Source organism: Podarcis melisellensis (genome assembly GCF_964234715.1).
Source record: "Podarcis melisellensis genome assembly, chromosome: 2".
NCBI classification, from domain to species: Eukaryota; Metazoa; Chordata; class Lepidosauria; order Squamata; family Lacertidae; genus Podarcis; species Podarcis melisellensis.
Genome location: NC_138529.1, coordinates 28862380 through 28889299, shown reverse-complemented (window position 1 = coordinate 28889299; position 26920 = coordinate 28862380). Strand labels below are relative to the sequence as shown.

Below are 26920 nucleotides of genomic sequence, written 5' to 3'. Positions count from 1 at the left end.
TCACGCCGCGAAAAGGATGACGGGCCGGCGGAGCCTTCCAGTAATATCGCGAGAGTTGAAGGTGTTTTAAAAAAAACCAGAAACAGACGCACAGGTTCGTTGGCCATAGAGAGAGGAAAAAGAAGAGTGGACTCACAAAGTTCTCCATTGATTAAAATTAAACTGTGCTGGTATTCCTCCCCCACTAACGTTTACTACAAAAAATATCTAGATTACACCTAATTGACACAGTTTCTGCGACCATAGAGAAGCTCAGCCAATGATGTATTTCAAGAGATAAATTATCTTCAGTTCATGCAGCGTGTCACTCTACACTTTTTCATTTGTCTTTGTCTCCTGTCGCTCGATATGCATGTCTCTTAAAGCCTACGGCCTGAAGCACAGAAATGGTTCGGACCATATTTCCATTTCTCCCTCCCGCTCCCCGCAAGTGGTATCATCCGAGAAGAAGGCGGGGCGGGGCAGGGGAGAGAGAGAGAGAGAAAGGGAAAGGAAGAGAGAGCGCTGGATGTGTTTAGTGTCGCCTAGCAACGGAGGAGGATGGAGCCGAGCGGCAGCCGGTGAGCGCTTAAGGGAGCGGGTTCAAGGCACTTGGGTTAGAGAGGGGGCAGGCACAGGGGTGCATTGTGATGAGGGGAGAGGGTGCCCCAGAAAAGGCTGCTGCCATTCAGTGTATAGCATTAGTTAAGCCCTTTTAGTATCTCTCTTCTTGGGGGGGGACACAGCCCCCCACTTTTCCTTTTAAATAAAATAAAATGAGTTTCTGGTTGTAGATCTACATTGCTGTGCCCTCATTAACAGCACCCCCAACCCGCCCCCATTCAGCTACTAAAATCTAGGGCTGTGATCGTATATCAAGAAAGCTTGAATTCAAGGGAGAATGGGCATATATGTGAATGGGAATTTTTGTTGTTAATGGGTGAAGAAAAGGAGCCCCATAAGACAGACCATTGCCGCTTCACTCCTTGTTTGCCCTACCCACCAGCTCCACCCTCCATTTCTCAATATTCCACCTCCCATTGCAAACAGTCAACAAATACCCCATTCCACTCAATTGACCAAAAGGCGCTTTGTTGGGACATCCCTGACGCTGATGCCCTTTACTTTTCTCCTCAGTCCCCCCATATTACCAGCTTCTAGGATCTCCCAGTGGAAGACAGGAGTGCCTGGTCCATGGGGTCACAAAGAGTCAGACATGACTAAACGACTAAACAACAACAAGGATCTCCCAAACCTCTACTCTGCCCCCCTCCCGCCAGCTGCAATCCTATGTGTGCTTACTTAGTCCCAGTGAATTTATTTCTGAGTTGACATGCATTGGGATGAACTGCATGGCCCTCATTTCCCCATGCCTGATATCCATTTCAAACATTACTTTGTGTAACTCGTCCTCCCATCTGGTCTTTGCTCAAGGAGGACCAAGAGCGTCTCCCTATGCACAAGCCCAGATACTTTCTAGTTGTTGTCATCAGCTTTGTAGTCCCCTCACTTCATATTTCCTCACACTTTGTATCTCAGCTCTCTTCCTAGGGTTTCAAGACCATTTTCACCACTGTTTATGTAATCACTAAGAGCTCAGTTCCTCACAACTTCCAGCCTCTCAAACAACTGCATTTTGTATCTTTCTCTTCTCAAATGTTGGGCTGTTGTTATCCTTATTTATTTCCATCAATTTATTGTAATCCAGAGCTCCCAATTTCCCTTCCCTATTTTAGCACCACCTGCTCCTGTGAACCCAGAATCTCCATTCATCCACTTCCTATTTAGACTGTTTCAGCACACATGCATTATTAAAAAAACCATAGCTCTCACCTTTCAACTTGTTGTCTGTTCTAGTCAACCAAGCTGCACATTTGCATCTGAAACTTACTGCTAAAGTCATCATTAGAACTTGCAGTAATAAGAAGCAAAGAATCTTGTGGAAGCTGTATCACCTTCCACACAGAACTTTTTCTTCTCTTTAGATTGTCATTCACATTGTGTGTGTGTCTAATTGTTTTTTAATGTCCGCCCCTTTTCTTATTTTTATCTGTAAGCTGCTTTGAGTCTTGCCAGGAAAAAAGGTGGAGTATAAACAACAAACAAACAACCCTATAAAAAACTTGTTTGGACTGAAGTCCTACTGAACTCAACTTCTGAGTAGGCAAGCAAGGATTGTACAGTTAGACCTAGTACAGTGTATATCTGTAGCACTAAGATATCACATTGGGTTTGATACAAAGGCAAATTACTATTGTTGTCATTCTGTATTGGTGCCCTGCCTTGCAAACCGGCCTGAATATAAAATTCACCAAAATCTAAACTGCTTTTTCAACATATGATTGTAATGTTATTAAAATAATTTATTTTCTCTAAATTTAAAAAAAAGTGCTGAATCGGAGCAGGGAGAAATTGCAGAAGATGAGAAAAAAGAGCTGCTTGCAAAAAATGAAGAGGTAATATAAATGCAAGGATTTTGATATGCTGGAGGATTAAAGTTATATATAGAAATTGAACCACATTTTTAAAGGCACAGTTTCACTTGAACTGCACACGTTTGAACTGAGGAACTCACTAGCACTGGTTTGATTATTGCAATATGTATATTTGTATTAATTTACAAGGCCCTTAAGAACTTGAGTCCAGGGTACCTTAAGGATCTTTATATCCCAACCCATTAACTGAGGGTGGATTCTCTGTTTGTGGTGCCCCATGACTCAGATCCACGGCTCATGTTCACCAGGAACCATGCATTCAGTATTATGTGTCAGACTATGTGGAACTGTTTCCCAGCTGAGAGCAACAGGTACCCTCCCTGTTGAACTTTGGATGCTTGTCATAGACCTTTCTATTCCAGCAGGCATTTTAAGTATGTCGTTTTATGCTTATTTGTGAATTTATTGTTTTTTTTACCTGTGGTTTTTGTTCGTTTTAAACAGCATATTAAGTGACTGAAGAGTTGTTTCATTGATTGTTCTGTAAATTGCTTTGTGCCCATCTATGATGAAAAGTGGTCTATAAATATTGGAAATAAAAACAAATAAATAGAATGCTATTTTCCTCTATGTGTATGTTTCACACACTTACCCTTTTCTTTGTGTTGAATAGATTGAGCAGCTGCAAGATACAAGTGGCCAAAATCAAGATGATGGGGTGACCACAGAGGTAGGTATTCATGATTCTTCAGTAGGAAAACAATCCAGTTAATTTAAATGGTTTGAAAAGAGCAAAGCTGCTTCCTTTTTGTGGTATTCAGTAGTCAAATTATTTTGATTCTTTTCTGGCACTATCAGTGCTTTGCTGTTGCTCTTGCAGTAGCAGCTTACATGATGAGGTTGAGCAGCAGAGCTCCCCTACTGCCACCAGCATCCTTGCAGCTTACCTGGATGGGGCAGGGTGGCTGTGAATTTGGGGCTGCACAGGTACAATGGTGGGAGCACTGGGTTGGCCCTGCTGACATCCCCATGTAGCCTTGACTTTGCTACCACCCTAACCTATCCTAGCCCCATCCAGGTAGATGGCACCAGTGTTTGGAGGGCTGCTCCACCTCCCCCCACAGGTTGCTACTGCACTCTTGTCTCCAGTCCAGTAGATATTATAACATAGTTCCAGTTTTCACTTTTTAAAAAAGAATCTAAATCTAAACTTTTGCTGAAAATAAACATTACACAGTCATTGCCAAAGGCTGTGCTACAAATCAGTGAAGAGAAATACAGATCTAACTTGTTTTCTAACTGCCTTTAGACTTTGGATTCTCAAATTATCACACTCAAATCTAAAGGACGGTTAAGCACGTCCTTTAACATTTGGCTGAATCAAGACATGTTTCCGTGCTTTCTAGAGGATGAAACGTGAACTATCTTCATATTATTTTCTAGTGTTCAGGTAGTGTTGATTCATTCTAATTTTTGCAGCCAGGAGAAAATAACCCCATGGAGGAAGGGGCAGAAGGTGCTTCTGGAGCAGTCATGGAGGAAGGGGCAGAAGGTGCTCCTGCAGTGGCCACAGAGGAAGGGGCAGAAGGTGCTCCTGCAGCAGCCACAGAGGAAGGGGCAGGAGGTGTTCTTGCGGCGATCACAGAAGAAGGGGCAGAAGGTGCTCCTGCAGTGGCTACAGAAGAAGGGGTAGAAGGTAGTCCTGCAGTGGCTACAGAGGAAGGGGCAAAAGGTGCTCCTATGGAAATCTTGGAAGAGATACTCTCAAGAGTGATGGGTGAGCCCGGCACACCAATGCCAGGTCTTCCTGAGAGTGGCACCCCCTCCTTTCTGCAGGTGAGTGTGACACTGAATGTGGCACAAAGGAGCTTTTTATTCCCTAGGACATGTTGGCCTTATTTGGATATAATACTGCTAAACCACACTAGAGGAAGACAGGAGAGTTCTAAAGCCCTAGGCTCAAGCTGGCTTATTCCCATAGTCTTGTGTTATATCTGATTTAAGCCATTCTGTTGTATATACAATGTCAGGTCTCTGTCAAGAAGTAGTCCTGTTGAAAATGTGGTTGAGTCTAAATGAATAAAATGTGAGAAGGAGGAGCGGGTGCAAGTGGATAATTTTGAGGGGGAAACTGATTAAATCCATGATTAATTTTTACAATGATTTTTCCAAGGCAGGGTTGATTCACCACAGCCAAATCCTGCTAAGCAATTCACAAGAAGTGACCTGTCAGCCTCCTCCAGCTTTATCTTACAATCTCAGTGCTGTAGCACTCAGCTTTCAGATGGGGAAATAAAATCCCTCTGCCTGCTTAGTATAGCACGACAGCACCAAGATTGGGAAAAAAGTCCTCTGCCTGCTGCTTAGAGAAGAAGAGGTGTTTCCTCACTACCCATCTCAACACTAGGGGGAGATGGGTTTTTAGAGCCCCACATCCTGACTTAGGGGAGAAAGGCTGAGTGCTCTATGTGTGTCTGTGTGTGATGGGGGGTGGGGAGAGAGAGACGGAATATGAGCTGTACTCTCCCAAGGTTGCACTAGCAAGATGTTTCCAGCCTTTACTTTGCAATCACACGAGGTGGATTTATTTATTTTTTAAATGCAGACTCTCATAGGATGTCAACAAGAGTCTGTATCTGTCTGCTATCCAGCCCAGTTATAGCATTTAAACTGCTTCCTTGGATCTTTGTGTGGTAGCTTCATTCGTATTTTGCTACAGTGGATGCTCGAGTTGCGAACATGATCCATGCGGGGGGCACGTTCGCAACCTGCAGAGTTCGCAACCCGCGACCCACGTGTCTGCGCACGTGTGGGTCACGATCCAGCACAATTCAGTGTTTCTGCGCATGCGCAAGCACTGAAACCCGGAAGTAACCTGTTCTGTACGTTTCCGAGCACGATTCAAAGTGTTGGTGCTGACCTTTAAAGCCCTAAACGGCCTCGGTCCTGTATACCTGAAGGAGCGTCTCCACCCCCATCGTTCAGCCCGGACACTGAGATCCAGTGCCGAGGGCCTTCTGGCGGTTCCGTCATTGCGAGAAGTGAGGCTACAGGGAACCAGACAGAGGGCCTTCTCGGTAGTGGCGCCCGCCCTGTGGAACGCCCTCCCATCAGATGTCAAAGAGATAAAGAATTACCTGACATTCAGAAAACATCTTAAGGCAGCCCTGTTCAGGGAAGTTTTTAATATGTAATGCTGTACTGTTTTTAACACTGATTGGGAGCCGCCCAGAGTGGCTGGGGAAACTCAGCCAGATGGGCGGGGTATAAATAATAAATTATTATTATTATTATTATTATTATTATTATTATTATTATCTGGCACTTCTGGGTTCAGCGCAGTGCGCAACCCGAAATCACACAACCCAAAGTGTCTGTAACCCGAGGTATGACTGTATTATCAATTCAAGTCTTTCTAAGCATCAACACCCTTTTCGGCAGCTCCCTTCTAATAGTAGCCTTTATTTCAGGAAGGGTTTGACACATTCAGCCTGCCTTCCAGATTGCCCAGTGGGCAAGTGCTGTCTCCTGTATCTTCAGGGACCAGCAGCCTGAGATTGGATACGCCATTGGGACGCCGTGTGTTTTCAGGTATCAGTCGCCATCCTATTGATGAGGACTTTGCTTGCCGCTGAAGCATGTTTTGAATCCAATTGGTGACGGAGAAACCTTTCGTTTGAAATGTTTGATGCCAATGCTAAGTCGACTTCTGTATTTTCCACTGTGGTTTTCCGCCTGATTGTTCTCATTATAGTACTGCCATAGTCACTTGAACATGCTGTGGGTATGCAAAGGATCTGGATAATAAAAACAAGGATTTTTAAAATCGATTAATGGAGATGACATTAAATAGATTGGATGGAAGAGAATTTTCTGGAACCGAGATTGGATAATGGCAACACCATTTATTTATAGTACTTGTATACCACTTCTCAGGCCACACCACTCAAAACAACTTACATAAAGTTATAGAAACAACAATCAATCTATAGAAAGTTAAATAGAATCAAAATAGGATAGCAGAACAGAAAGAGAACTAAAAGCCAGATAAAATAGCACAAAAATGTCAGTAAATGAATGGAACTGGGGGAATATCCTTAATAATGTGCTGCCCAGCAGTAGCAGGTGAGAGGTGTTGGTTTAGTTTAGTGGTTTTTCACTGCAGTTCAGTTCAATTTATACCCTGCTTTCCCATGAAGCACTGTGCCCCAAGAAGGTCACAGTAAACCTTCCATGTGATCAAGAAGTCTTCACTACCGTGCATTTTCTGTTACTGATGCTACTCATCTCTTCTCCAAATATAGGTGCCTCTAAGACAGTCATCTTCCCTGACTCTAGTGAGGCTGTTTTTCAGCCTTTGTCTCTGCAACCCAGTATGCTTGGGCCCATGGAAGAGCAGGAAGCGTTGGATTTTGCTGAGGGTGATCTCGGTAGCGAAGAGGCAGAGGAAGAAGCTGAGCTTGTTGTGTTGGACCCAGAGCATGTAAGAAAAGACCAAAGCTTAAGAGAGCTGTCATGTCGGCAGCTGGATGAAAGCAGAAAGTCAGATATTAAAAGATATTGATGAAATTTGTAATATTTAAATACAAAGCGGCTGACTCTTTTGAGCAGATCTTCTCACACAAAGATAAATCAGGGTTGCAAGTTATAACAATGCCCCCCACCCCCAGTTCTAATATCCCCTCACACTTGCTTTCTCTCTCTTGTTGCTCCAAGTTTTTTCATGAATATATTCAAGCCACCAGCGTCCCAATTTTCACACAAGATTCCTTACTCTCAATGACTTCCTTTCTCATTTGCGTTCTATAATTACAAATCCCCACCTTGACCCCAGTTTCCCTTCCTTCCTTGACCCAGTCTCAGCTGTGCCTCTGCTTCCTCCCCTTTTGCCTTCCATTTCCCCCTTGCCTTCCTTGCTCACCAAACCATTCGGTCAGCAAACAAAATTACCCTAAAGCTTTTTGTTTGGGCATCATTCTCCTCCATTAATTCTGTTGTTTTACATGAGATAAATGCCTGGGGCATTTCTTGAATGCTGGTCTGTAGGTGTGTCCTAAAGTGGCAAGTTGGAAAGGAGGGTGGATGCCCAGCATGGACCTTTGGTAAAGCTATATGTGATCTTCTTCTCTTTAAAATTTCATCATGAAATCAGGTTGTCCCACATTTTGTACTGAAATGTACCCAAGATAGCCAGAGCAGAAATTGTAGCAGTTGTTGAAGACAAATGTCGACCCCTTGGATGATATATTAACTTGCTCTTGCTTCTTTCTATAGCCCTTGATGAAAAGATTCCAAACTGCTCTCAAGAACTACCTCAATAAACAGATAGGAAAGCTGACTGAAGAGTTTCGGGAACTGGTACAGTATCTTTGCTTCGAATTTCCGTCTCTTCTTTTTTGTCCATCCACACTGGAGTGTGCATGGTGACTTTGTCCCTCCCCTGATTGCAGACAGCAGGCGTAAAGACTGCAAAGACTGAGAGGGAAGAACTCGGCGTGATCTTGTATGGGGTTCAGCAGCAGTTGGCCCAACTGCAGATGGTACTGGAGAAGAACCACAATCACCATTCCCAGATTGCCATGGCACGCCGGCAGTTAGAGGAAGAGTTGCAAGACCTCAGGGGCATGTATAAGAAGACATGCCAGGGCACTGAGAGTGAACGTAAAAAAGGTGACCTTCTTTGCTGCTAGGTTGTCCCTCACCCTATCACATGCTTACTTTGTAAGCTTTAGCTCCAGTATTCAGGGGCTACGAATATTTCAACAACCTAACTAGTTTTGCCTCCTTCTATCGGACTCCTGAATTATATATAATATGATTGTTGGATCAACTGCATGTAGACATAGTTGGTGGTCAGTAGAATCACAGGTTGAATTTTCTTCCATTGTGTTTACAGTTGCTCTAGTCATTGGTGTACATTGGCCAATGTAAAAAGTGATATTACAGAGAGTATGTGTATTCTGTACTGCAAAGTCAGAAGCTGATACTGGACATAAAATTCATCATTCTGAGAATCCCAAATTCCATTTTCAGTTTTCATTTCTAACTTTATAACTATGATTTATCTTTTAAAAACACATACATACAACAGAAGCCAAAGAGTGATAAGCAGCACTTTTGGTGGACAAAGCAACCTTTTAAATAGGCCTTTTTAAATAGGAGGAATGGATTGCTCCAGATTGCCTCTTTTTCCACTGACTTATGTGGAATTTGTTGTCACCTACAGCTATCAGATGAGTTGCTGAATACAAAGCTGGGGCTAAGGGTTGGCTTTATGTAATGCTCCTGGTTCTTTTCTTCTGGCTAGAGAAGGAGGCTAAAAGATGCAAAACAAGATTAATGCATGTGATTAATTTGCATGATTTACTGAGGCCACAGTATTCCAGTTTTGGGGTGGAAGAAAACGTTTCCTTGGTAGGAAATCTGGATATTTTTAGTATCATATACACATGCCTCTAGATCAGGAATCACTAACCTTCAGGGGGCCATAGGCACACCTGGAAATCAGAGAAACTGTCATGTGCATCCACCCACAATCTGCAACCAAGCACACACACCACAACCTGTTCTTGTTTCAGGCCTAATTTCAGAAGTGAAAGGGACCCCGATACGTGTCAGAGAAGGTTTGCCCATGGGTGCTATATTGGCAACTCCTGCTCTAGAGATATGATCAAGTAGATCCCAGTTGGGCAGCCTGTGAGTTGCAGGCCTGACATCCTTTCACTTTAGAGAAAGCCATCTAGTTTACATGGTTTGTTGCTTTCCCCTTACTATGCTCTTAACCACAGTTTTGGCACAGGCTATGGAAATATATATGTGTATTCCTTCCGGTTTTCTTAGTTTCAGCCATGCAGACAGAAATGGAAAGCCTCTCCCTGCGCCTGTTCTACATGCAGAACATGGATCAAGACGTTCGCGATGATATTGCTGTGATGAAGAGAACGGTGAAGAAGGCTGAAATGGAGAGGATGCGAGCAGAGGTGGAAAAGAAAAAACAGGTACCTAGCGGTTGATCCTCTCTAACGCCTGTCCATGAATGTAATTTGCTTTATGTATCCTGCCAAAGCTAATCTCCTATTGGCCCCTTTGTCTCCTCCCATCTGCCACAATGACCCCTTTCCTGGAAGAGCTTTCCTTCCACTTGCATCTCCACATAAACAGGGTGATAAAGAATCCTAGAGTGGTAGAGTGGGTTGCAGACTCCAACTGGACGGTATCATTTTTGAACGCTCCCAGAAAGTTCCCAGCAAATCCGCTCCACTTCCCAGTGGGGAGGTGTTGCAGTGGACCACATGGCCACCCACTCCCCACCGGGGATGGGGGACTCTGTCCCCCATTGCCTGGGGGATCCCGGCCATGTCAGAGCCTGGCCAGCCAACCCACTGGCCGGGGGGGGCGTGGCCAGGGCTGTTTAAAAGGAGGAGCGAGCCGGAGGACTTCCTCTTTGGCTCACTTCCTCACTGTGGTGTGGCTATCACCTGCCCCTTCATGCTTAAGGGTATTCCGTTAAAGGGGTGTTGATCTAGTCTGAAGCCCGGCTGGGGGGCTAAGGCCTTGACACGACCCCGACGGGAACCCCAGGGGGAGCTTGAGTAGGTTCGCATTGACAGGGCTCCCCCTAGCGGTGGCTTACCCTTACTGGGACTTCCTGCACAATGAGCAGGAGTCAGATATAGTCAGGTCCAATCAATGCCTAAGCCAATACCGCTCACATTCTGTAATTTCAATAAAGTTGTGGCCAAAATTTGCCCAATAACATAAACCTAATATCTGTGTCCTTGTGTGAGTTATTCCCAACAAGGGGGTGGCTGCAGGGTCTCAACACGCAAATAGGAACTTAGCAAATTGGGCCCTTTTCATTTTCCGAGAGTGCACAGAGAGAGCAGAGACAAAGCTGCAGCCACTAACCTGGAATTGTCTGATTTCACAGGACCTTCACGTGGACCGCCTCGTGATGAGGGTCGATGAGCTGCAGGAGCAGATTGCTCTGTATGAAGCCCAACATATGGCCCAGGCTGAAGACACCAGAATCACGCGACAAGAAGTGGGAGAGGTAATGTCTTTCCGTGGCTAAGATATTTTCATGAAGGGGGAAGTTTCCAACCAGTCTCCAAAAGGGACATGCACACATTGCATTGGTGAACTTAACCAGCCCGCCTTTCAAACAAAATGTTTTATTAGATTAAACCTATTGTTTTATTTACCTTTTTTATTTTATGTAACTCTTTGCTGAAGTATGAAACTGCTCAAGGCTACAGTCCTGTTGCAAGTCCCATTGACCTCATGGGAGATTACTCTTGAGGAGACACACATAGGACTGCACTGTTTAAGCTCCTCTGGCAGAGCCAGTGATTCCCACATGGATCAAGTGCTACTGAAGGGCCCTCTGTCTGACGGGGACAGAAGTGGGGCAAGGCAGCAGCAGCAAAGTCAAGGCAGCTCCAGGTTGGCAGCAGTGGCATCCTGCAGGTAAATGCACACCTGCAGGATTGCCACCACCAACCTGAAGCACCCCCTCACCCAAGAGGGTGCCTTTGCTTCTTTGCACACCCACCCTGATGTAAATTACGTAAATTATATACCAATTATATACCGATATTTTGACTGATTTAATGCATTTATACCCTACCTTTCCATTATAATGTTTAAAACATGTATGTATCCGTGTGGAAGTGTTTGATACATAGACAGATACTGTTCATTAACTCATAATTCTCTGGGGCAAACTGCAGGTTACAATCCATGTAAAGGAAGACCTTTTAGCCATTTTTAAAAGAATCGATCCACAGTTTAGGGCAAGTTAAGAACTCATCTCCTCAGCAACAATCATTCAAGAAAGATCAAATTCCTTGAGTTATGAATAAATCATTTGGTGTTCCTTGTGGGTTTTCTTTATTGCACAAAATAGACCTCTTTTATGTATAGTGTTTTGAGATGGCATTGACCACTTTATTATGGCTTATTAAAATTGTGTATGTTATCTTCTATTTATATTATGAAGATAACTCAGGGTATATAAACTGCATGATTAAAAGAACAGTTTTGGGAGGATATAATTTTGAGTGGAAGAATTACAGGGCAGGAGATTGGAGGCACTTAGCCTTTCCCCTACCAGATGTTGTGTGTAATGTGTCATTTGCCTCTCAGTCTCCTCCAGATAGCCCTAGTCAGCACTGCAATTTAGGGTTCCATAGACCTTTTTAAGTTCTCCAAACTTTTCATACAAGTTTCCAATTTCCAACTCGTTTTTTGTGCGCTCAGTTTTCAGTTCAGCTTCTTCTGACGTGAAGAAAAAAAAGAACCAAGGAGATGAGAGTTAATGGTCAGAATTTATAACATTGGTATTGGGCTGCGTAGAAAAGGAGGAGGTGGTGATTAGCAGAAATAGGATTTGATTCCCATTTGTCTGCGCAGTGTTGTAGTATTTCACCACAGTGTCTTTGCAGGCAAGTATAGAAATACAAGCTATTCACCTGGAGAAAAAGCAGCTTCTGCATCAATGGACTGTCAGTTTGACTGCAATGAAGCGCCGTGATGAGGCCTATGCTGCTATGCAGGAAGCTCTAAGGTAACCGCAGTGAAGAAGCAGAGATTCTTTGGGTGGATATTATTTCTAAAACAACAACACTTGGCTATTGTTGCTTTTGGGTTACATGGAGATCACCATAATCCCCACTGGCACTCAGAACTTACCTAGAATGGCAACTATTCCAAATGGAAATGTTCATTCTTGCTTTATCTCTTTGCTCAAATGTGTGCCAGTCACTAAAAACTGTGAAAGTATTTCCCTGGTCTGTAAACAGATACCCACGTTTTGCCTCTCCGTCTGATCTTCTTGGAGATCTGCTGACAAGAGTGTTGTTGGCAGCTGTCTGCTTTCCTCTTAATCTCTGCCTAAGGGGGTAAAGAGAATTTTTTTTCTCCTCCTGTTCCTACCTTAACATTTTATGTTTGGATCCAGCTCTGTCTTGAAACTTCATGCATCTAGGCTGGGCAGTTAGTTACTTGGTTCCTTTCTTTATCTAGGATCTGGACCTTGCCAAAGCTGAAAAATTATCCAGCTTCTCTAACATGCTAAGAGAAGTACAGTGCGAGACATTGGTTTCTCACGGATACATTAAGTGGGAGCCAATGGCATGCTTCATACGTTTACTGGAATTTGCAACTTTTGTATCTAGATAGCTTCTGAGTTTGTAGTTTTTGAGGATTTGTGACATTTTTGCAGCTGATTTCCACATGGTGGTTATTATTAGTGATAATAATGACTTTTTGGGGTGGTCGGGAGGAGGAATCACATTTCCTAGCAATAATGCACTGCAGTTTGCTGCTGATAGGTTAGGAAAACCATCTGAATGAGGGGCAGCCAGCAGGGTACCCTCCAGATGTTAGAATCATAGGATGGTTGGAAGGGACCAGGAGGATCATCATTGCAGGGATCTTTTTGCCCAACGTGGGGCTCAAACCCATACCCCCATGCTCTTGTTGGAAAGGTCAATACTTAAAAGTAAGGAAGACAGGTGACCACTGAGATTGAATGAGCCATTGCAATCCTCTCTTATTTCTCTCACAGTTCATTTGGCAGCAGGCACTGATGTCACTATCTACCCTTGGATATTTCTTTTTCTGCTCCTGCAGAGATTCCAGGCACAAGCTGAAGTCTCTAGAGATTGAGATTGAAGTTTACAAGAAGTCCATCATCAAGGAGGAGGAAAGGAATGAGCTGTTGGCTGCTATCTTGAACCGGTCAGAGAATGATGCCAACACAAGCAGGAAGCTGATAGCCCAGAGCGTGGCCAAACAGGATGCCATGAAAGTGGAATTTGGGACCTACACTCGTACCCTTCAAGAAACAGAGCAAGCCCTCAATCGGGCCAATGTGGTGAGATCATGGGGCCAGGCATTGCTACCTGATTTACACCAGTAAGTCACAAAAACCTATGCTCTGTTCACAATCGTGTGTGTGTATTTAACATGGCGATATTTTTCCTTTCCAGGATCGAGCTGCTCGCACAAATGAATTGGTTCTCATTCGCCGAGAGCTAGAGAAAGGTTCACAAAACAAGCAAGAACTGGAGAACGAGATTGTGAGCAAGCTGCAAGATCAGCTGATGTCCAACAAAGCAGCGAAATACTTTTTGCAGCTGGGCATCAGGCTGCAGAACAGATTGATGGCTTTGGTATGTACAGCACGGAAGGTTGTATGGAGAGCACAGGGTTTTCTCCCCCTTTTTTATATTCGCAATGTTTTCGAACTGAAGAATATTTTACAATAAATCTCCCCTTGCCAAATAAAGATAAAAAATGTGTTCTTAAGCATAGTATTTCCACATTTGTTTTATTTTATGGAGACCCAGAAAGAATGAACCAGCAGTGTTAGACCTATTTTTAAAAAATCCTTCTCTGGTTCAGTTCTGGGTGCCTGCTGTGCATTTGAACCATCAGACCACAAAGACCCAGTGTTACAAGGAAATGGTGCCAAACTTCAAGCACACCTCTTTCCTTTCTTAATGAAGGACGGAGATGTGCAGATTTTCTGTGATTACGCTTTTTAAAATATTACTCATAAAGCGCACTTATAGGCGTAATAAGTGTTTATTATGCAGTGAAAACTATCCCATCTGCAATTCACCTCCAACTGATGGCATGTTTAGCTGACGTTCAAGGCAATCTAACTAATGAGGCTGCAGATAAAGGATGATTCATGCAAAGAGAACACAACAGGAATAACATTGCTGCCTTCTTGTGTGACAGTTCTTGCACAACCTAGTTATGGAGGCAGATATAAACTGTGTAAGAATTTATTCCTCTTAAGAACTGGTCTGGGTCCAGTAACCAAGAATCATTGGCAAATGGTGCAAAGCTGGACTTGGAGATTCATGAACAGCCTGTATTGGGAATGTGTCAGGAACCTTAGCTCAGTATGATACTGTTTCTTTAGCATAAACATTCCCTAGTTTAGCTCTCACATTTCTTACAATTAAACCCCACCAGAAGCTATAATACAATTAAATGGGTGTGTGGTGGGGAGAGGAGAAGGCATGATGTTTGAATCTAATCTTTTTGGTTCTTGCATTTTGAGTTGTGTTGCCATAGCCTGTTTTTCTAGCTTATTCCATCTGTGCATTTTAAACTAAAGCTAATTGCTAAATCTTCCATTTTAAAAAAGCCACACCCAGTATTCTGATCATGGCAGAGAGATACACACCTCTGTAGTTTCTATGCAAGGAAAGAAACTTTGCAAATGCTGCAGCTTCTGTTAGGACCTGATGAAGCTTTAAGAAACTGTGTGCATGTTAGTTGCTGGAGTTGTTTATGAGGAGAGCATTTTAGATGATAGTCCATAGTTCCCACAACCTACCTTCCAACTGCTAGTGGCTGCTAGCTCTACAATGTCCGTCTTTGACGGCCCTGGGTAGAGAAGACCTCAGGTTGGGTCCAGCTGCAGTTAGGGCCTGGTGGAATACTGAAAAGCTGGTGCGGTAGTAAATAGTAGTAAGTAATACACATTTCAATGAAAAAATACCTGCATGGATTGATCCATATTTTGTCATTTACTCTTGGCAATAGTGGTTCATTTGTGAAATAAATTACTAGGCTTTGGAAAATTCAAAAGCTTCTCTTGAGTTTCTATTAAATGGCAATAGAAGTTTCAAGCCTTTTCCTAAGATATAAAATGTTATCCTCTAACTTCTGCCATCAAAGCATCTCAATTGTACTTAATTCACATTTGCCTGAACTTTTAATGCTGATTAGGTATGGCTAGGAATTGTAACTGTTTTGGCCAACTGTCTTTCCTTCTGTTTTATGTACACTTGATTAATAATTTTGCTTGTTATCTGTTGCTGGAGATTTTTTATTAGTGTAGCCTCCTTCATATTTGAAAGTCACTGCTGTGCTTCTGTAGAAAAAAATAACAGCATATGTTTTATAAGTAGGTAAAATATTGGCTACTGCAGTGCATTAAGAATAAAGGTCTAGCACACACTCCCAAACAATTGAGAAGACATCAGTGAGAGTAGTAGACAGGGTTATACCCAGTACTGTGCATAAGCAGAATGGGATTCTACTTGTACAGTGGGACTTTGTCTCCCTCTCCTCTCTGCTGAAGTCCCTTGCATCCTTAACATTTGCTCCAGAATACTGGGGGACCTTGTGGAATGGATTTTGGAGGGATGTGGAGTTTTGCAGCAGGAAGGAGAGGAAGGTCAAATCTCATTGTGCAAGTGGAAATCCACCTGTGCCCTGTTGGGAGTGAAGGATGCTGTTTGTGCAAGCACCTGAGCTCATTTGGCAACTGATGGTAATGAGACTCACAGGCAGATTCATGCTAAGCAGCAGACCAGCACTGAAATCTACCATCCTTTAGCCGACTTACTCTAGAACTAGACTTTCTATGTCAGTATCAGAGGCTTACTGATAATATTGAATCAATTTCCCCTTCCTTTTCCGCCCTTGCTTACCTATAGGATATGGTGATTGCTAATGCAGAAAACGACATGGCCCAAACTGCGCTGGATCTAACAAACACCCAATGCAAGCTGAATATGCTTGAAAAGAAACTCTCTGAAGTGGACAAGGAAATGGACTATTTGAACGAACAAATCAACCATAGTGAGATTGAAATTGCGAAGCGAATCCTCCTGATTGGGCGCAAGCAGGGGCTCATCAATCTGTACAACAAGAAATTGGAAATGATCTTATCTCAGCTGGGGGTATGTGCCTTATGACTTTCACAATTTGAAATCTGAGCCTCCTCACTGGAATATGACATCTCATTTCTGGCATTAGGATTCAAAAGTATTGACTGCCATTCACTCCAAGATTTATTAGGTTGTTATGTCTTCAGCCAGTCTTTGTACTGCACCACAGGCCACTCTTTAAAGTAGCAGGGATTGTAAAAGCGGTTTGGGGATTAGTGAGGACTTCCAATGGGGAGATGGTATGAGAATAAAACTCCAGCGCATAAGGGGACCTGTTATATCCTTAAACTAAACCAACATTTCTAATAAGAAAAATCTAGAGGAGCTACTTCTTCGTCAATAGTGTAACAGCATAAAACATATGGTATGTGATTTTTTTATCAGTCTTGTCTGCTGATCGGAACGTGCAAAAGTTTCCAGTGCCCTCTCTCACAGTGATAATGAGAGGCTGAATCTAAACCATACATTGCTCTGAAGTGAGAAAGGTATTAGCTCTGCACATCCAGTAATTCTAGATCCACTGCATGCAGCTTGTGAACTAGCTTGCTGTACTCATGCTACAGGAAAACCAGTTTTTCTCCACGGTGCCATGGGATTCTTTAGCTCAGTACAAAGAGCCTCTTTATAAGCACCCAAGGACTTGTGATGCTTGAGGGGATATGGTGCCTTTTATGCATTTTCTGTACGTCTCTGTACCGCAACATGGACTGCAGTTGAGAAGTTTCACAATCTGTTCCCCAATCTGTGGCATGGTGGACTGGACTGCTGCTCTAGATATGCAAATCCAAAGGTCTGCTCAAAGATCAGAGCTAGTTATGCAAAATCTCTGCATTCTGATCTTTGCCATTTCAAAATACGATACGATAATCTTTATTGTCATTGTCCCTTACAGAACAACGAAATTGAAAAATCTACATAAAACATTCCAAACCCAACAAGCCTGCTATCCCAGCTATCCCAACCTGGTTAGCCCCCTAAAAACTTTGATACCCCATTTTTAAATACAATATACTCCCATAATGTTGTTATTAATATTACAATAATAATTTATAATATCCAAACTTTCTTCCAAGGACCTCAAGACAGTACACATGGAGTTTGCCCCGACACCAATAATTTTATCCTCACAACAGGCCTGTGAAGTAGGCTAGGCTGAGATGTACTGAATGGTCTATGGTCACCCAGTGTGTTTCGTGGCTGAGTAGGAATTTGAATCCTGGTCTTTCCTGTCCTAGTCTAACACTTTAATCATACATGTCATTGTGCTATTACTTTGTGTTTTGTATATAGGGTCTCAAGGCACAGAACGTGGGTAATGAAAAATTTAGAATGAGAAATTGCTTAAGTGGGTAAACCACCTGGTCATCTAAGGTCCCACCATCCTTGTTGTTACGCATGCATTGTTATTTTTCATGGCCTAGAATTGAGCAATGTGGGTTAGTGAATTGCGCCTCTATTAAACACCAACATTAATAATGAGGTAGTGATGACATGTAGATAATCCTGCACAAGTTCCTTGCATTGTTAAGGCCCCTTTTTCATGTGACATTAACCCCAAGATATTTAGCAGGATGATCAGAAAACTATGTAAGTGGAATTATGGAGCACTGCATAAAAATGTTTTCCTTTCCCCCCTGTTTTTCCTAGTTCTTCTCAAATTGCTGAGAATGTTTGTTTTCATTGATCAGACAGCATTAATTTATTCCTCTAGATGGGATGAAGGAGGCATCCACCAATTGTTGTGTGAAGCTACCTCTCTGTCCGCCAGAGAGAGGCAAGGAACCTCTTAGCCAGCTCTTACAGTTATCTATCTCCCACCTGCTGGTCACTCCTCAGTTTAGTTCCTCCCTTACCCCAACCAAGATCTTCCTTAGTATTTGTTTGTTCTATTTTGCTGTTCCTTGTGCCCCTATAGCACCTATGTCTGCATTAAGCATTTCAGTTCAGAGTAAAACATGAGAAACTTCTGCACATGTGGGACTCTGGATGTTGCTCACTCTCTGCTGAAAAGTTTGAAAGCAGAGACAGCATCAAACAGTGTATGTATCCAGGGATGCGGGTGGTGCTCTGGTCTAAACCACTGAGCCTCTTGAGCTTGCTGATCAGAAAGTCGGCGGTTCAAATCCCTGCAACGGGGTGAGCTCCCCATTGCTCCGTCCCAACTTCGGCCAACCTAGCAGTTCAAAAGCATACCAGTGCAAGTAGATAAATAGGTACCACTGCAGAGGAAAGGTAAATGGCGTTTCCGTGTGCTTTGGCTTCCATCACCGTGCCCTGTTGCGCCAGAAGCAGTTTAGTCATGCTGGCCACAGGACCCAAAAAGCTTTCTGCAGACAAACGCCGACTCGCTCGGCCTGAAAAGCGAGATGAGCACCACACACCTTATTCGCCTTTGACTGGACTTAACCATCCAGGGGTCCTTTACCTTTTATCTTACCTATATTCCTATTTTTATTTCAGTACTGTGCTCCTTATATCTATTTTGCTCCCAAGTAATTGATGTTTGGCATGCTAAAATGATTGAACGTCGCAACTGGAGTAAATAAAATAAATTTGACTTGGGGCTAATGATAATAATTCATTCGGCTACCAGAATTTGATATTTTCAGCACAGATTCAGCACTCCCAGATGCCGTTCACAACTAATTATTTGAGCTGATACAGTCTCAGAAAAAGATTCTGTGCACTTACAAGCATTAGCCTCCAAGTCATATGTTTCCAACATTGCTGTGATATGTATAAGCAGCTGAAGTGGCATGTTAGCCCTGCAAAAGCAATGTGCCGCAACCCCCCCCCCAAACATTCATGTGATGCTGATTCCAGGGACAAGAGTTGGGGCCGCTGGAAATTGAAATCAAGAAGCTCTCCAAACAGATTGAGGACAATGATATGGAGGTGGTGAAGCTACAGAAGCACTGGCTGAACAGCCAGAGGGAATTAGTGAAGCTTACCGAGGTGCGGGAACAACAGCTGGCATCCTTGGACATGTTAAAGAAAGAAATCACAATTAAGGAGCAAAAGAAAGTTCGCATAGAAAGTAAGTACAGGTCCTCCTCTTAAGGAGTTGTTAATAAGATCATTCCCCACAGCTTTGACTGGATGGTTTTGAAGTCTGTTTAAAGTGGGATAATCCTGTTTGTGATTGCTAGTCAGTGATTGCCAAAGGCAGAAGTAATGGGGGGAAAGGTAGAGAGACACCTCTTTCAGTGGCATCAGTGAAGACCTCTTCAAGCACCTGCAAATGTGAGATAGTCATTTAGGTGACTGGCTAGCTACCCTGGGGTCTCATAGCATTTGGTAATTGCATACTTTTCCAGGAAGGTCACGTGTTGCTCGAATTACCGTATTTTTCGCTCTATAAGACGGACTTTTCCCCTCCTAAAAAGTAAGGGGGAAAGTGTGTGTGTCTTATGGAGCGAATGCAGGCTGTGCAGCTATCCCAGAAGCCAGAACAGCAAGAGGGATCGCTGCTTTCGCTGCACAGTGATCCCTCTTGCTGTTCTGACTTCGCTTCGCTGGAGAGGCACTGCACAGAGAGGGAGAGCTGCGCAGCACCCCTTCAGTGAAGTGGGAGGAGAAGCGGAGCTCCTTCCATTTCTCCTCCCGTTTTGCTGAAAATGCTCTGTGCAGAGAGAGAGAGATTTTTTTTTTTCTTGTTCTCCCCCTCTAAAACTAGGTGTGTCTTATAGAGCGAAAGAAAGGTACTTTTTTTACTTAGATCGCTTTGAGTGATTTGTTGTCAAACTCTCACATAACTGCTGCTGCCAAATCTAAAAAAAAAAAAATTGTACTTCACAGCAATCTGTAATCAATCCCATGAAGTCAGAAGATTCTTCTGAATGCAGAATTGTGTTTTTGAGCCCATCAGGTTTGAATTTTCTTTCTGAGAGAATTTGGGATTCTCAGATGGCAGAAATTTAAGGGGTGATATGATAGCCATGTTCAAATATATAAAAGGATGTCACATAGAGGAGGGAGAAAGGTTGTTTTCTGCTGCTCCAGAGAAGCGGACACGGAGCAATGGATTCATACTACAAGAAAGAAGATTCCACCTAAACATTAGGAAGAACTTCCTGACAGTAAGAGCTGTTCAACAGTGGAATTTGCTGCCAAGGAGTGTGGTGGAGTCTCCTTCTTTGGAGGTCTTTAAGCAGAGGCTTGACAACCATATGTCAGGAGTGCTCTGATGGTGTTTCCTGCTTGGCAGGGGGTTGGACTCGATGGCCCTTGTGGTCTCTTCCAACTCTATGATTCTATGATTCTAAATTCACAGGGGACTTTTAAAGGACATTTTGCCCTTAAAACTCTATTACCAACCTTCCAGCTACCAAGAAAGGGACTTTTAAAGTTATAGACTCTCATGTTCCTGCTGGCCATAGTAAACAAGCAGTTCACTGGCCATAGTGAACAAGACATATAAAGGGATATAAAGGTGCTGATAAAATCACTGGTATCACAGTGCATCACAGATTTAGCAACATCAACAGGTTTCTATATTTGGGCAGCAATATTTACGGCATATTTCATAAAGTTTATGCACACACATGTTCTCCATGGCATTTTCACCAGTGGACTATAATTACACACCCCATATTTTAGAACATTGTTATCTCTCCACTGTTCCCCTGCAGATGAAATCCAGCAGGAGAAAAATGAGATGAAGGACACTGAGCGTCACATGAAGAACATGACTAACGACTTGGTGAAACTGCATCTATTGATCAATAAGAACAGCGAGAATTCTGAAGGGTTGCAACAAGGCAATACTATCATGGAGAATGAGTTTGTGCGCGCTCTCAAGGTATTGTCTGTCTTCTTGATGTGTTTCCTCATACATTGTCTGAGATGCTCTTGCTCTGTTTTGCTGAACCTATAGAAAGGGGCAACTCTTGAGAAGTAGCCTGAATGCCTTTTGTGGGAGTGGTGGAGCAATATAAATTGTACAGTGTACCTAAGAATTAAATTGGGGGAAAGGGGGCACATTTAGTCAGGGACTCAAATGCACATTTAGTCAGGGACTTATTTGCCTGGCACACAAAAAAATAAAGCTATCCTTTTTATTGGCCCAGTTTATTCCCAAGTGGATAAAAGGCATAAACAGTGTCTCTCTGGCTCTAGGTAGCAGAGAGAGAATCAATTGAGATGCAAGAGAAGCTGGACCGACTTCAAGAAGAGAAAGAGAGGCTCCTCAACAGCCTACTCGAGGCAGAGTGAGTCCTTTTGTGTAATATGGAACTTGAACGCTTATGCAGTACAGCTGGTAAAATATACATGCTTCCTTATGGTTGCATTTCCTCTCTTTTGGAAGGACCAGTCACAGAATAGCCACATGTACCGTAAATCAGATTTCCTTTTCTCACAGCCTCAGAGCTGAACAGACAGCAGCTTTCATGCCTGGAATAATTGGTTTGTTCACCACAATTGCTACTGTGCTGTCCAGGGTCTTCTAGATGATTTCTTTTTTAAAGCAACGATTCCACTCTTCTCAGTATTTTTGTGAGATCCACATATCCACCTGTAGCACTTATGTTGTGAGTTCACATTACATAGACAATAGTAATTTAGTTGCTTGAAAAATGCAATCTCTCCTACCAACATCTCTCTGCACCCAACTTACCCCAAAAGCATGCCTGTTGTGATAGTGAGTTTTGTACAGTGTGCAGTTTGCTTGAGGCTCCGGGCTCCTCTTGGCTAATGAGATCAGTAGTATAACTCTGTGACATTTTTATAACTAATATATATTACCTTGGAAACAGAGCCAAAATAACTGCTTTAGTGCTCTGTATAAAACCTTTCCATCCCCCTCACCTTTTCTCCTTTTAGATGTCAGATGATGCAATGGGAGAAGAAAATACAGCTGGCCAAAGAGATGCGAGCAGCAGTGGATTCAGAGACCGGGCAGGGTGAGATCCTAGCCATGAAGTCAGAGATCCACAGGATGCAGGTGACATAGAAAGGGTTGGGTAGACAAATCTGCTCATCACCTAGCCTGGCAAAAGCATCAGAAACCTCAGCAAACTGGTGGAAGCCTAGTCTAAGGCACTAAGGCAGAGAGTATTTCAGCCTAAACAACATTACCTCCTGCCTACACAGTAGACTTCTGGTGATCCTTTCCTGTTCTGCTGATGTATCTATTATGATGGAAGACAATGTAGGAAGGAAAGTTGCACATATAATATATATGTGGGGGCCTGGTGACTTTTTGTGCCAGGCAGATCCAAAACTTGTAACGAGGATAACCAGTTTCTGGCAGGAGAAACACAGATCCTGCAGTTGGGATAATTGATAAGCAGATCAATGGGGTTTTCTTTCAGGTGTGTTTAATGAATTTCATTCTAGCTGCCAACCTTGCCTTCTTCTAAGGACTTGGATAACAGAGGCACTGCGATCCACTGCATTTCATATTGGAGTGTTGTTCCCTAGCTCCGATGGCATTCTGCAGCTGATAGCTGAGATTCTTTGAAAACTGTAACCATTCTAAAGCCTTTTGCCGAATGCACAAATCAACACTGTGCTCCAGTTCCTCGGACTTTGGGGGAAATTCTGTGCTTTAAGTGTATGGTGTGTATGCAACCTACATTGTACAAACCTTAGGATTGCTGATGCTCATGTGTTCGCTGTGCCCTGTCTGATAGCTAAAATGCAAGGCATAGAAGAGTGGCATCTGCCTCATGTGTGACTTTGAGGTGTATTCAGTAGGTTTGCCTCTCTCTCTCCTGCATTGTAGGTAAGGTACCAGCAGCTGATGAAGCAACAGGAGAAGCTCATGCGAGATATGGAGGCAGCGGTTGCCCGCCGAGAGTCCATTGTGATTCGTGGAGAGGCGCAGAAGAAAATGAGTAGCAAAGTGTTCACCAAGGGCGATTTCCATTACAAGAAGCTGGAGCTAAAGAAAAAGATCAAAGAGACCCAGAAGGTCAGGAAATAAATAGCTCAGTAAGGCCATGTAGAAGGGATATTCTAATCACTTTTTTTTTTTTTTTGCTTTGTAGGCTACTAGGAAACTGCTCAAAAGTATATAAAAAAATCGGACTCTTATCTGACCAGCTCATTTTTGTACAGTGTGTCTCCAAAATAGCAAAAAGAGCTGGTGCAGTTTCCACCTTATCCTGGATCCTTTTCCTAGTTATTTAGTGTTCTACTTCCAGACTTCCTAGCATAGAAGTTAGTGTCTTATTAAAGAGGTCCCAGCCTTCTAATGTCCCTTGGACATTAGACAAACATCTCAAAACATCCCTCTGCATGGCTGCTACCATGGCCTGCCATTGCTCTAGTGGGCCCCTGAACATAATATGAGATAATGTTGGGCTCCTGTTCGTGAGGAATTAGGCTTAGGTAGGAACAGCAGCTCTACAAAGAAGCAGCCAGGATCTTCCCTTGAGATGTAGCATCTTCAGCCCACTTGCAAAGGATAGCAGCACTAGCTAGTCTTACCTGATCACATTCTCCCATCTCTGCCCACGTTAAAAGCTGCAGCTCTTCATTAAAAACAGTAGGAAGATGGTATTATATAGCTTAATAATAGTCTCAGCTGTAGACTCTAACATATACTGTACATATACTGAATCTCACAGATTGCTTTATTGAAACAACCAAATCCCTAAGTTATTCTGTATTATTAGTTGCCCTGGCAGCAAACTAAATACTGTCTTATATCAGCACTTCAAATGTTGTATAAACTTTGCCTTGTTCCTGCCTTTCACAAATAATTAACCTTCTGAAATGAAATGCTAGACAGAACAGGAAACGTCAATTCTTACTAAGTTGATATAAAGAGAGCAGAATAGAAAATAGCAAGACCCTCAAGTTTGCCTGCCCTACAAGTGCAGAATCTCAGAACAAAATCTAATTTAACAACCTTCCTGGTCCACAGCAGGCAGTTTGAAATATACATTTATTCCACACATTTATTCCAATAAATATACATTTATTCCAAGGGTTGCTTTCCTGTAATCAGCTGGAAGTTGAACTGAAACACCACACAGTATAATACTGTATTATCCACCAGTGCCCATGACAAATATCTTTCTTTAGTGTATACTCAGATTTAAGTCCTGTTCAGCAAAACAAACAAACAGAACCCTCCTGCAGCTTTAATTAGAAACTCCCCCTTGTGCTTCTGCCTTCTTATTGCTTCCTGTTCAGTATGGCAGCAGCATTACCGATGAGTAGCTTCTAAACCCTTAATCAGCTCTTAATCAGTTCCAGGATGCATCATCTTTATTCTCAATAAAAACTGAGTGAACAGATGGCAAAACAACTAGTATGAAAGCGACCAGAGACTGCTAAATGCCTTCCTGAAGTTGCCAGCTCCAAGCCCAAAAAGGACCTATCTAGAAAGAAAATATTAAAGCCTTTTATTCTGCAGTTCAAAGAACCTTTTCAAAATATGGTTTAAAATGCAATGAACTAGAACAGCAACACAATTGGACAGATCCCATTAAGAGACTGTCGATAGAAGGTCCTCCAGATTCCTGCTGGCCAGATGGCAGTTAGGAACACCTGCGTCTTCATTGCTTTTGTATGCTAAGGGAAGGAAGATCTTGAAATATGAGACATTTCCTCCATTCCATGTTTATGTGCGCCATTACCTATTAAGCATGGCATGAGATTTTACTCTGCTGTAAGACGTATGGATTCTCATCAGCTATCCTGTCTGCACCCAAGTAACAAAGCTTCTTGTGACAGTGTACATGCATTTTCCTACATTAGAATAGCCACCGTTTAATAAAAATGTAATGCATGATACTACCCCAAGATAGTCTCTTACAAGACTATCTGGCATGTGGGTTGGCACTGAAAGGCATAGAGTGTTTCCCCCTCTGCTTCTCTCCCTTTAGAATGCTGAGGAGTGCAACAAAACCATCTTTGAACTTGAGAATTCCCAGGTGAGCCTCGCTACTTCACTTCAGGAGAAGCAGAACAACATCTCCCTCTTGAACATGGAATTTAATAAGCTAGAGACAGAGGTGGATCATCTGCAGGAGAAGAAACGGCAGGTGAGCAGAACAGGGCTTCTCTGTAGCACATTTTTCAGCTTCTTCTGGAAAGTTTGCTGACCCCTGACTTATAGTGTACAAAGTGCATTTTCCTTTACTCTTACAACAACCTATGCGTTAGCTTAGGCTAACACACACTCCAAGTCCATCTTTGAGCTACATGATTGGCCAGGGATTTGAAGCAGGGCTTATTGCATTTAAACCCAACATTCTGTCCACCAAAATACATTAGCCCTGTGCAGGTATAATAATGCAAGCATTCACTTTTGGAACTCCCTTGCAGTGCCCACCATGTTGTTTCACTGTCCCCCGCACTTGGGGACCTTGTCTATTAAAGACTAGGTCTCTGATCGTCAGAAGGAACAGATCTTTGGGAAGCAGTTCTTCCCAACCTCAAGCATCCATTCACTGCCTTGCCTGTAGACTTTTGTTTCTTATAACGTATTTGATGTTGCTTTTCTAAGAACCTTGCAGATATTGTGGCCCACCAGGGGCGCCTGAAGCACCTGCGGTCAGTGAAGGAAGGACGCTACCACCCAGTTTGCCGCGCTGAGTTAATGGTCCGCATCGAAAGGCAGAAGCTGGAGGAGCGACTTCACAGCATTCACGTCATCCTCCATCAAATCGGGCAGGAGCATCCTCAGCACAAGCCGGCATTGAAGTTGCTCATCCAAAGCCTAAACCATAGGCTGGGTACCCCAACAGTATAGTAGCAGGGGGCGGGGAAACGAAGACTGAAACTTTTACATATTGGATATTTCACAAATAAAAATGTTTTTGAGAATGGTTTGGAACAATTGTTGCTCATCCTTTAGTGGATAGTTAAACATGAAAGAGCAAAGATGGTCAATGTGGCAATAAATAAATAGAAGCATGTCAGTCTTGAATTCTTTAATTTTTGCTCTTACTTTTCTTTCCGTTCTGGAACAGCAGGCTGTTAAGAATCAGTTTACTGTCCGTAGACTTAGGTTACTGAGGACAGAAAATCTGTCATTAATCTATGGCATAGGCAGCTAGTGTGGTGCCCTCTTAGTGCTGATGGATTGCAACTCCTACGAGCCCCAGCCAGCATGGGCAATAGGGATGAGGTGAGTTGGAATCCAGCAGCAGCTGAAGGCCCACAGGTTCCTGATCTATGTTCTAAACCCTTAATATACTAAAGGAGAGTTGCAGAATTTGGGTCCCATAATTTTTCTGCTGATCAGGAAACTTAAAATGGACTACCACCAGGCTGCAAAGATAGCAAGTCACACTATAAAAAGTTTTCTTCCTCATTTTTAATACACAGGTATTTATATTTGTTTTGCTTCCCTTGGTTGAGTTTATTTCCCCCCCTATATTGTATCCTAAGAGGGTATTTAGGTTTGGAGAAGCTAAACAGACTGTGCTGCTTCTTTTATAAAAACAATTTAAAGGAACGGATCATGCTATCCAGGGCCCTATTTACTCATCTCCAGATTATCTTCTCTACAGTGTTCCAACTTAAAACAGAACACCGAACTGAAAGCATTTTCCCACTTATACCCAACTGTAGAGGGGCTTATCAAAACCCACTTCCAAAAATTATCTGATTGCAGGTGTGGTAGGGAATGTGCTAGAACAATGTCTTGCCTCAGCAAGAGAGCCAATAAACAAGCTTAATCCAAACGATACTGAGGCACTGTTAGTCGGTACCGGTAGTTCCCTAGACCAGATAGATTAGGAGGTAGCCTCCTCTGAGAGAGGTTACCCTTCCTCTGAAGGAACTGGTGCATAGTTTAGGGGATACTAGTGGACTGAGGCCCAAGTGGTGCAGGGTGTCTTCTAC

General features: G+C 43.0%; 1 protein-coding gene across 1 annotated transcript; it reads left to right on the top strand.

The window, feature by feature from the left end:
* Positions 1 to 368: 368 nt before the first annotated feature.
* On the top strand, positions 369 to 25899 carry CCDC40 (coiled-coil domain 40 molecular ruler complex subunit). Its single transcript, XM_081899567.1, has 21 exons — positions 369 to 560; positions 2369 to 2435; positions 3088 to 3144; positions 3894 to 4250; positions 5885 to 6005; positions 6719 to 6897; positions 7689 to 7772; positions 7865 to 8084; positions 9255 to 9412; positions 10345 to 10467; positions 11861 to 11982; positions 13050 to 13293; positions 13409 to 13591; positions 15881 to 16126; positions 18938 to 19151; positions 20746 to 20915; positions 21233 to 21324; positions 21938 to 22058; positions 22842 to 23030; positions 24955 to 25113; positions 25578 to 25899. The coding sequence occupies exons 1-21, from the start codon at positions 541 to 543 to the stop codon at positions 25821 to 25823; spliced, it is 3372 nt and encodes a 1123-aa protein (XP_081755693.1). The 5' UTR covers positions 369 to 540; the 3' UTR covers positions 25824 to 25899.
* The last annotated feature ends 1021 nt before the right edge of the window (positions 25900 to 26920 follow it).